Below are 12,238 nucleotides of genomic sequence, written 5' to 3'. Positions count from 1 at the left end.
TCCACTTTGTCAGAGGCTTGACGGACGACCTGTCACTGTGAATCATCTGGCATTAATTCTCTGATATAAACATGTTTGTCTGGTGTGGGATTTAATGACGCCTGTTTGTGGGTGAAAGGAGAAAATTAGATTGCATGTCAGACTGCACTGACACTGGAGTGTGTTAAAAAAAAACATGAAGCATCATCATTTTCCTTCCGCTTTCTGTTCACACGCAAAGACAGATACGCTCTCCATCTCTCTCTCACACTCTGTCTGTCTGTCTGTCTGTCTGTCTGTCTGTCTGTCTGTCTGTCTGTCTGTCTGTCTGTCTGTCTGTCTGTCTGTCTGTCTGTCTGTCTGTCTGTCTGTCTCTCTCTCTCTCTCTCTCTCTCTCTCTCTCTCTCTCTCTCTCTCTCTCTCTCTCTCTCTCTCTCTCAGTCACACACACACACGCACACGCACGCACGCACGCACACACACACACACACACACACACACACACACACACACACACACACACACACACACACACACACACACACACACACATGCATGTGCACGTGCACGTGCACGTGCACGTGCACGCACACACACACACACGCAGACGCGAAGACTAATGAAAGAGCAGCTGACAAGTGATCCTGTTGTTTTTGTGTTGCCGTTGTTCCTTGGCTGCATGGTGTGGTGCATGTGGTTACAGTATCTGAAACTGCACACACCTTTAGACCTCAGCAACTCAAATACAAAATAAATACACAAGTGAAAACACGAGGACTTGTGAAAACAAACGGGAGAGCACACATTCACAAATCTGCTGTTAAAGGGATAGTTCACCGATTAGTCACCCCATGGAGACTTGAATTCATGGATATTTTTTTTTTTTTGTCGCATTCCTAAGCCAATAATTTGATGACCGGCGGACCGGTAGGCAGTGGTTCCGGTAGGAGACACAAAGGAGACTCTTTGTGTCTCCTACCGGAACTGCTGCCGGTCATCAAATTATTGGCTCAGGAATGTGACAAAAAACATGAATTCAAGTCTGCATGGGGTGACTAATGGATAGAAAAAAGGTAATTTTGGGGGTGAACTATCCCTTTAAGAATCCAAGATTTGATTGATGGATTTTTTATTGAATACTATTAACGGGATTATTAACGGTGCAGGTAGTGCAGCCGGGAGCGTACTCAAGTACGCTCCCGGCTGAACATAGAGCTGTTCCCTCAGCTCTATGTTCCCTCAGCCCTACATCCCCCCATCCCAAATTAGACCCTATGTTCCCTCAGCCCTATGTTCCCACTTCCCAAATTAGACCCTACTAGTCCATACCCGTGGGGGGATATGCACCCCGGACGCGTCCCGTCGTCAAAAAGTTATAGACAGATTTTTACACAAAAAATACGTACGTACTAGTCCATACACCACGATGTGCGCAGACAAACTATATGCAGACTTTTGGGTTATGTGCTCGGTATGTGTAGTTAAGTTTTCGACACTGATTTAATCCTGTTGAAGTGTAGTGTGTGTGTGCCACCCACAACCATGAGAAGTTTACGCTGTTTACGCCGTTATTCCGACATGCTAATAACACAACCTGGATTCGAACATTGCACCTGTCGGTCTGCGTGCTAGTGCTATGGAGATGATATCTAAAGCGCCGTCCCGCTCATAAAACAGTCCTTTATAAGTTTGCAGGCAGTGTCTGTCTGTCCTGGCGTTTTCTGCCGTCATGGGTGTAAAAGCGTAACCATGACAAGAGATCCCATAGCCCAAACTCTGAATCTCCGGTGTTTACACAAAAACGTTAATAAACAGCTTAAATTTGGGGGAATTGAAAAACGGGCCACGTCACTGTCTGCATAATTATGCTAATGGTCAATGCCTGTGTGCAAGTTCAGATCAATTGCTCAACCCACTGAGGAGAAACATGCAGAACAGACAGACAGACTGACTGATTGACTGACCAAGGGTTAGGGTTAGGGTTAGGGGGTAGGCTTGCAATGTCATGACACAAAAAGTACAACATTTTGAAAACAGAGAAGTTAAATAATAGACCCAGTCCAGTACATACTTTATATAGAAGTTACGAAAATGAATGATAATGATTTATTGATAAGCCCTAAGCATTTTTACAGTTTAACCCATTAAAAAGCTTGTCAGCTGAACGTACTGCAGTACCAAGTCCACACTTTTGAGCGTGACTCGAATAATGTCCTATATTGTAAACCACAGTTCACACCCACATGTCTGATACATGTGTCCATTTCCTTCTGCTGCTGTGTGTTATTAAAAGTGTTGCATAGCGAGTGCTGACGGTGCCATGTCATTATTCAGACAGCCCATTATTCTGACGTCCCGTAACCCCCAGGTTACGGGACACACCCCCAGGTGTGTCGCGCGCGCACACACACACACACACACACACACACACACACACACACACACACACACACACACACACACACACACACACACACACACACACACACACATTTCAACATAAAGTTGATGATGAAATTGACCACTTCTGTAACTGCTCCTTTCTCTCATATTTTATCTTTTTGTAATCAGTTTCCTCCCACAACGTAAAAGGCAAGTAGTATCAAAACATGAAATAGTTTCATAAGCCATGTGCAGTACAATACTGGTACTCTTGACCGATTATCATGCTGGGGCCCTTTAATTTGTATTTATTTTATTGTATTTATTTTATTGACAAATGAGCTTTCACTACTTATCATTATTACTATTTCTTTAATTACAAATATGAGGGCCACTGTAATTAATATTCCCAGGCTGACTTTTGTTTCCAGTCCACCCATGACATGAAGTTGGTGATAAAATGTACCACTTCTGTAACGTAGTCATACTTCTCTTTTTTTTAATCTTTTGTCTTCAGTTTTCTCCTATAAAGTGAAAAAGCTCTTTCATAAGCCTGTGCCGTTTTTACAATTTACAATTTACAATTTACAATTTAGGCATTTAGCAGATGCTCTTAATCCAGAGTGATTTACAACAAGGTAAACACGTCCATCAAATGCATAGAGACAGTGTAGTGCCTCAGTAATAGGATCATAGGTCAAACAAGAACCTAGCATCAGTCTATTACTACATAGTACAATATAAAAAAATAAATGATACGTACATTGAAACTATACAAACTCTAGGAAATTACATTTTAACCTTTGCATACGACTGCATGGTCATCGAGGCTAGGTCAAGTGCTACAGGCTAAAGTGGAGTCTGAGGTGTCTTCAGATTACGGTGGAAAATTGGGAGTGAGTCTGTAGTTTTAAATGCAAAGGGGAGTTTGTTCCACAGTTTGGAAGTCTGGGACGTATGGAGCGTTGTCCCGGATGTTTTAGGGAAGGTTCTGACAGTTTCCCTGTGTCCCCTACACACAGACATGCACACACATGATGTTGAGTTTACATGTTTACAGTTTACATGTGTGCCAAATGTCATGCCTGTATCCACCTCGTATGATTTTTCACATAATTCCCCCTACTATCAGTTATCTTTATGCATTTGGAATCACACGCAGGTTTGTTTACACAAGCCACCTTTCTGGCGCCTTGCCAATAAATGTTTCGCTGGTCGACGTCACAAACGTAGTATCCGGACTGGCGAGGTGCATCATTGCACCCCCTTTCAGTGGACCCCAACAGGTGACCTCACCAACACATTATGGAAGGGACCGCAATGGAAACAAACTTTAAGATTTTTTGCATCATCCTTTTGATTATGGTGGGTCAGATGTATGTTACATGTGACAAATGTTTTATTTCATGATCAATAAAGATATCAATCAATCAATCAATCAAAGGGCTATGTGATCTTGAAGGAACATAGGGCTGAGGGAACATAAAGCTGAGGGAACATAGGGTATAATTTGGGATTGGGGAACATAGGGCTGAGGGAACATAGGGTCTAATTTGGGATTGGGGAACATAGGGCTGAGGGAATATAGGTCTAATTTGGATGGAAAAACTATGTGTTAGGTATTGAGGGAACATAGGGCTGAGGGAACATAAGGCTGAGGGAACATAAGCATGACCCCGTGCAGCCAAAAGTTATGTTAAAAGGATAACACAAAAAAGCCCCAGGGGCTTGTTTCCAGGGCCGCATTAACCGTGGAACTTAGTGGAACTTGTGTTCCACGGCCCGCAGCCTGCAGGGCCCTGTGAGAATGATAGACAGTTTAGACACTGTAGTTATAGCAGAAACAGACTGTTGGATAGGCTGTGCTGTGCCCTGTGTCTGTGCAGTGTGACTGTTCCCACATGTTTGAGCTGCATTTTGGGGGAACGAGGTCAAATGAGCTCCCTACGGTGTTAAGCCATGAGGTAATTGGTGATAATGTGACATGCTGCCTGGTGGATTTCTCCATTTGTCTGAGAGGTCAGGGTATTTCAGCAGTGGCCATGAGATAGCCTAGTTGTGGTCATAAATGATGTCATCGAGGAGCTGGATTGCATAAGAATCTGCACAGCAACACTCATTGATTTGTTGAAAGCGTTATCTGTGATATAGTTGACCACAGCCTCTTTGTCAATAAATATTCCACACTACATTGGCTTGTCCAAGCCAGCAGCATCCTGTTCTGCCAACTGCTATGTATCAGTCTACTACAATGCAATGTGTTCAGTTGGCAGGGCTTCCTCTTTTTCGCCACAAGGTTCCTTGTTAGGGCCAACACAGGATGTGTAGATATTTCTCCATATATGTTAACAACCTATGTGAAAATGTATTATGCTTTATACCATTTTTAGGCTGACATTTATGTTAGATTGTTATCTGTTGTACAGACCTTTGACCTTTGCCGTCTGAATGTAATGTAATTCAGTCCCACCTGCAGCAACTAAAGTAAAGTTGGTATTAAATGCATGCAGAACTAAACTCATGCTGTTATTCCAGCACTAGTTACTGCAGTTAAAGCCAAATCTTCCAATTATTGTATTTCCCCAAGGAAATGTAAACAAACTAGACTCAAGCTGAGTACACACAGAAAAATAAAGGTGCCAACTGGAACCAAAACTGGTTCTTCAGAGTGATGCCATAGAATAACCATTTTTGGTCCTAGAAAGAACCTTTCCGACCATTTATTTGAAACTTTTTGAAATTTTATTAAACCCCTTAAACCATATAAACTTCATCAACCGGCTGAAATGTGTTTGTTGAAAATAGCAGATCTACAAGCTCACAGTGTGAGCTCGTAGATCTGCTATTTTCGATGAATGTCTGCCTATTAAGACATGGTTTAAGAGTTCAAAGGTTCCTCAGAGAACTTTGACAAAAGCAAGGTGCTCTAGAACTAGATGAGGAACATGAAGAACCATTCACTAGATCAAATGGTTCTTTAGTAGTTGATGGTTCTCTGTGGAACCATACAGCCTTTTAAAGAACCATTTAAGAACCATTATTTTTCTGTGCGTAGGCTACTTGGGCTTCTCATCGATCCCCAATTATCGTTTAAGCCTCACTTAACTTAGTCTCTATCCTTGAAGTGAAGTTAGGCTTTTACTGCATAAATAAATCCTGTTTCTCCCTTAGAGCTAGCAATACTTTGTTTCGGCAGCATTCTTGCCTCTGGCAGATTATGGTGACATGTTATATGAGTCACTGGACTCTCATTGTGTCTGGCAATTTGTCATTGGTCGTAAACATCTTACCCAATACCCATCATTGTGCCTTGTATGTACATGACATAACAATTGGTTGAGTTTGATCTGTATAGCCATCTCTCCTTGGACTGGTCCCCCTACTTATCTCCTCAGAAGCCAAGGCCAAGCCTGGTTTCTGCCCGACAGGCCTCCAAGTGCTTTGATAATGGGAACTGCACTAAGAACTTTGACAACAGGTACAACAGATAGGCTATAACTGGTATTGCATAAGTGGAGGAGGGCATGCGTTCATCGTTCTCAACCAGCATTGCTCTAATTTGAATAAATAGTGAGGATAAGGTCAGTGTGCCTGTGCCACGCACACACACCCCATGGTATCAAATATCAAACCTTGTCAAGTTTTTTTTGTAGATTAAACAATGCAGAGCACATGAAATGTGTGGCTAATCATTATGAATAAATACAAATATTCAGTTAAAAGCAGCAAATAAAGTAATGATGTTCACATGTGGCTGAACTGTCGGTCTGGCTGGTTGGTCATTCACAACGATACATTCCCTCAGTAAAATAAATTATATTTAGTGTTGGATTTATGAAGCAAACAGTAACTGCACCACAAGTCAAGTGACGTTGTATTAAGTTGTCCTGCAAATATGATAATTTTTTACAACATTCAGAGTTCTTGTCACTGTTTCTGATCTTTTTAATAATTAGAGTATAGCCACATCTGTGGCAGACAGAGTTTTTTTTTTTTTTTTAGAGTAGCCAATAATTTTTTACCCCCTTTTCTACCCAATTTAGTTGTTATGCCAATGAATTCCTCCCCACACACATTTCTGTGTTGTCACTGCTGTCTTATTCTACTGACTCACCTGCCAGTGAGGAGCCCCCACCAGGAGGACGTAGAACCTTCGTCCTTCTCCTCCCGCCCAACACTCCCCGATGACAGGTGCCGCCCCAGCCCGTAGGAGTACGTGCAATGATCGATATCCCTCGCCCGAACACGGGCCAATTGTGTTCGTGTAGACGCTCGACAAAGCCGGCTGCACCACGGTGGATTTGAACCCACAACCTCAGTGGGCAGTGCCTTTACCACTGCGCCACCCGAGCGCCCAGAGTTTTAACTAAAACTAAGATGAGAGAACATATTACTCCAGTTTTAGCTTAACTACATTGGCTATTTTACTTGTTCATAAAGCTCTCAATGGTCTGGCACCCTCCTACCTCTATGACTGCCTGATGTTGATGATGTCTCAAGATGTTTTACAGTTGACGGTTCCACATGTTCACACCGAGCTGGGCAAAATATATTTTATCACACTGCACAATTTGTGCATATTCATTAAAAATTGCAGAATGTACCTGAATATTTTTGTCAGCATTAGCTAAAGCTCACTGTATCATTTAAAGTGATCTTCAAGCAGATATTCGAGTTTGAAATGCAGCACTTGAAAGGAACAATTATTACAATTTGAGATGTTTTTTTATTAAAGTAATAATACAGTAATTTTAGATAAAATAAAACAGCGTAGTGACTTTCAAAAGGGTTACTTTATATATAAATAATAGAGTGTTTTTTCCCACACCAGTTCAGTAGATGCTGCTGACATCCACTAAAGTATGCACATTTTTGGAGAAGGAAACAACATTCGCCCATTCTGCGTTTCTGAGACCTGTGGTTGTGATGTTTCAGAACATGGCAAATGCATCTATCTCATGCACGTCACGCTCAAAGTGTTAACATAGTAGGTTCCGTTGAGTCTAGCAGGTTAGACTTCCTCTTTTGTGACTACTGTTCTCCAACAAGTTGTACAATGAGTGTAGTTTGACGATGAGCTAGAATGGCGGAGGACGTGTACGCCGTACCAGATCTGACCAAGAAGGTCAGATATGGCCGAAGAGAGAGGCAGCAGGAGATGGAGGAGAGAGGAGAGAGAGAGGAGAGGATGGTAGACATCTATGTCACTGCAGACGACCTTGACCCTGACCCTGACCCTGGTACCCAGCAGGATGCTGTACAGCAGAACACAACACAAGTGCAGCATGACGGTAAAACTAAATGCTACGATGATTAACTAACACATCTATCTATGGTTGTTATGCAAGAGCAGTGGTGTAGTGGTGTCTGAAGATAATAATAATAATAATAATAATAATAATAATGATAATAATAATAATAATAATAATAATAATAATAATAATAATAATAACAATAATAATAATATTAATAATAACAATAATAATAATAATAATACATGTAATAGTAATAATAATAATAATAATAAATGTAATAATAATAAACGTTTATTGGTATAGCACCTTTCATGACATGAAATGCAGCTCAAAGTTCTTTACAGAGCAAGAATGAGGCGAGGTACACGTTCATCTAGACCTCATAACTACTGTACAGTATGGCGCTGTCCTCTTGGGTTTTATAGACCTAAATGCGCAGTTTTGGCTGTTTTCTGTGTTCTGATCTGTCGAAAATCCCCGGCGGCCGCAGGGGGGTGCACCGTGGTGCAGGCGGCTTTGTCGAGCGTCTACACGAACACAATTGGCCCGTGTTCTGGGAGGGAAGCCGAGCGGGGCGGGGAGGGTGATATCGGTCATTGCACGTACTCCTACGGGCTGGGGCGGCACTTGTCAGCAGGGAGTGTTGGAAAGGAGGAGTAGGACGAAGGCTCTACGTCCTCCTGGTGGGGGCTCCTCACTGGCAGGTGAGTCAGTAGGATACGACAGCAGTGACAACACAGAAATGTGTGTGGGGAGGAATTAATTGGCATAACAACTACATTGGGGAGAAAAAGGGGTAAAAATTATTGGCTACTCTAAATGTAAAAAAAAAACGTAATAAAACACTCTATACTCTAATTATTAAAAAGATCAGAAACAGTGACATGAACTCTGAATGTTGTCAAAAATGATCATAATTTTTGCAGGACAACTTAATGTGTTCTTATAAGTACTGTATGTACAACGTCACTTGACTTGTGGTGCAGTTAATGTTTGCTTCATAAATCCAACACTAATGATAATGTATTTTACTGAGTGAATGTATCGTTGTGAATGACCAACCAGCCAGACAGCCAGACAGACAGTTCAGCCATATGTGAACATCATTACCTTATTTGCTGCTTTTAACTGAATGTTTGTATTTATTCATATGTGATTAGCCACGCATTTCATGTGCTCTGCATTGTTTAATCTACAAAAAAACCTTGACAAGGTTTGATATTTGATACCATGGGGTGTGTGTGCGTGGCACAGGCACACTAACCTTATCCTCACTATTTATTCAAATTAGAGCAATGCTGGTTGAGAATGATGAACGCATGCCCTCCTCCACTTATGCAACACCAGTTATAGCCTTTCTGTTGTACCTGTTGTCAAAGTTCTTAGTGCAGTTCCCATTATCATAGCACTTGGAGACCAATGATGGCTGTAGGCCTACTATATCTCTGCTGTCGGGCAAACATTTTTCAGGAAATGAAAAAACAAAACAAAAAGGTTTTGTCCATCATTGATAAGAACAGCTGAATGGACCTCCAAGCTCTAAATGAGGTTGGAGGTCAAAAGGGTGTGGAGCCTGGAGTCAGCAAAAGCAGCTAACTCCACCCCACATTGGTGGAGTTAGCTGGTTTAGCAGACAGTTTGAGGATCCAATGGAGTTAGCTGGTTTTGTCAGAAGCACTTTTTAATACTATTCATTGGTTCAATATTTGTTTAACCAACACACAGACGTAAAGGGTGTTCAATAGCACTGATTCATGAAAAAAAAAGCTAAACAATTGAGTTACAGTAGCTGGTTTCTGCCCGACAGCAACGATATCATATGGATGACATAGGCCAATAGAGCGTCGCAGTTCCCTCCCACTTCCTGTTTTTTTTGGTGCCGGAAGAAAAAACTCAATGCATTTTTCCATTGACATTTCCAAAAATATTTATATCTATTAATTTAAGCCTCGAATCAAGCCATCATGACATGACATGAATCATGACCATAAACGTTTGATTCTGTGATTTTTTTTTTGTTGAAACCGGCAAAACAAAGGGTATTTATTAAATATAGTATATCATATAATTAAATATAAAATTTAAAAAAATCACAGAAAAAAACGTTTTATGGTCATGATTCATGTCATCTCGTGATGGCTTGATTCGAGGCTTAAATTAATAGATATAAATATTTTTGGAAATGTCAATGGAAAAATGCATTGAGTTTTTTCTTCCGGCACCAAAAAAAACAGGAAGTGGGCGGGAACTGCGACGCTCTATACATCTGCAAACACATCTAATGAACTTGTCATGGTTTTAAGTAAATTAAAGTTAAAAGAAAAAAATATATAACAGCATATTTCTTAATAAAGAAAAGACAAAATGCATGGTATTAGGTTCAAAAGAAAATATATTTTCTGTTTACTAAAGAACTGGAGACGGGGAGACCCCTGTAACTGAACAAACACTCTAAAGCAAACATTAGGCCTACTTTCAGAATACTTTAACTTTAACGTTTTAACAATTTTTGTTTTGTCTAAACAAAAATATAATTTACTGCATCTTTAAGAACTCACACTGGTATACAGTATGTCGCACCACCGATCCGACCGATAAGTCTGATTCATAGTGTCCACCAAGAATTTTATTTGAAACAACGTGTCGCTCGCGATGTGACACGTTGTGAGCTTGTAGATCTGCTATTTTCAAATAGCCGATGTATACCGTAGGTTTAAGTACTAAGTAGTAAGTGCTCATGTGGCCCATAGTTGCTTCTTTTGGGCTTGTTTTCCTAGACCTGGTTGCTTGTTTCTCTTTCACAGAATCTGGCAACACTGTTACCGATGCGCTCACGCATAAATGCACATGACCATATATGTGCATTGCGGTCGGATCTGGTGCTCTGGACAACCGGATCTCCAGTATGCCTATGTATGGGCATATTGGGTTTGTTTATGGTTATGTCTGAGTCATAATGACATGCCTATATGGACGTTTCGGGTTTGTTTATGGTTATGTCTGAGTCAGAGTGACGTCGCTGTGGTCCGCCAGCCTTAAGCCAATTTTAAGGATGTATTACTTGTTATCAGAGGTGGAGGAAGTACAGATACTTGAGTAGGAGTACAGATACTCCTGGTCAAATTTACTCCACTAACCCTAACCCTAACCCTAACCCAGTCAAAATGTTATTCAAGTAAGAGTAAAAAAGTCTTCAAAAGTACATGCTTTGAGAAATACTTAAAGTACAAGTAAAAGTAAAAGTACATGCTCTTAAAATTACTTAAAGTACAAGTAAAAGTAAAAGTACATTTCTTAATTTGTATATCAATGCATTGCTGTAATGTTTTTACAATTAATTTATAGGACCTTGTAACTCTTGTTTCAGAGAAGTAACTCTCTAACCACCTGCACTGCATGCACTGATGTCCTTGCGTGTAGAACCACTATGTTATACAAAGGCCGCAGAAACACCTATAAAAACATAGAGATGACTGAGGAACCAGAACTAAATACTTTTACTCCTATACACCCATGCGAGATGAAACAAAGAGGCGAGCGGAGGGGGAAGCCAGAAACACGGCTAGTGTGAGCAGACGTGTGGCCAATTGCATTTTAGGGAAGAAAAAATAGCAGCCAACCTAAAGGCCAAACCGCACCAATGCAACTAGTCGCAACTCCTTGCAACAAAACCGTTTTAAGGTCAACTGCAACTGCCATCCTCCTATAATTTGACCAACCTCTAAGAGCAAAAAAAACTCTGAGAGCAAAAATGTGTGCCCGGTTCTCCTCAGTGGCTGGAGCAATTGATCTGAATTTGCACACAGCCATTGACCATTACCATCTGAACTCAACTGCGAAACCCTTTTTTCAATGTCATCAAATCTCAGCTTATTATTAGCGTTATGTGTCAAACAATGGAAGAGCAGGGTTGCCAGGTTCACGCGAGAAACAAGCAGCAAGGTCTATGAAAACAAGCCATTACATTACACACAATGGCAAATCATTGGTGTGGAGTGGGCTTAAAAGTACTCAGTACAGCCTTCCTAGAAATGTACTCGAGTAAAAGTAAAATATTTGTCTTGGAAATTTACTCAAGTAGAGTAGTAAGTATCAAAAAAATATAATACTCAAGTACATACTCTGTTACTGTACACCAATGCTTGTTATCTATCAAAAAACATCATAACTTGTTAAAAGGTGTCACTTATTTTAAACTTTAATCATCTGAACTATCCTCATAGGGTTGTCTTGTGTTTTTCAGGCTCTGATGAGTCCAAGAAGAATGGTTCCAGAGCTGCTGCAGTGTGTCTGGGACTGCTGGGTCTGCTGTGTGTAATCCTATTGGCTGTCATCACTGGCCTGGTCATATACAGTGAGTAATTCTATAATAAACAATAAACAATATGTTTACATGTATAATTTTGTCAGGAATAGTGTTGATGGCTGTTGCTTTAAATACATTGGGTCCTATTTTGGGGCAGGTGTATTGGAATGAGATGTGCAGGGGACAGACATATTGACCATTTCTGTTGGCAAAGTACCTTGTTTTTCACCACATTTGTGTGTTTTGGGTACACAAGCACACACTTGTGACTCCTCCATTGCTATTTTCAGCACACTTTATCTGGCGGAGTCTCACC

The 12,238-nt window shown here is 40.8% G+C and overlaps 1 protein-coding gene across 1 annotated transcript in view; it reads left to right on the top strand.

Moving 5' to 3' along the window:
* Nucleotides 1–7,444: 7,444 nt before the first annotated feature.
* LOC308094009 (uncharacterized protein) overlaps nucleotides 7,445–12,238 on the top strand; it is a gene marked incomplete at both ends in the record, with an annotated part of 6,366 nt that continues 1,572 nt past the window's right edge. The window contains 2 exons of the mRNA XM_080440436.1: nucleotides 7,445–7,652; nucleotides 11,860–11,970. Of these exons, the coding sequence (XP_080296562.1) occupies nucleotides 7,445–7,652; nucleotides 11,860–11,970 (319 nt within the window). The remainder of the gene's footprint in view (nucleotides 7,653–11,859; nucleotides 11,971–12,238) is intronic.

Source organism: Gymnoscopelus braueri (genome assembly GCF_963280865.1).
Source record: "Gymnoscopelus braueri genome assembly, chromosome: 2".
Taxonomy (NCBI): domain Eukaryota; kingdom Metazoa; phylum Chordata; class Actinopteri; order Myctophiformes; family Myctophidae; genus Gymnoscopelus; species Gymnoscopelus braueri.
Note: the sequence above shows the minus strand (reverse complement) of the source record. Positions and strands in the feature narration are given on the sequence as shown.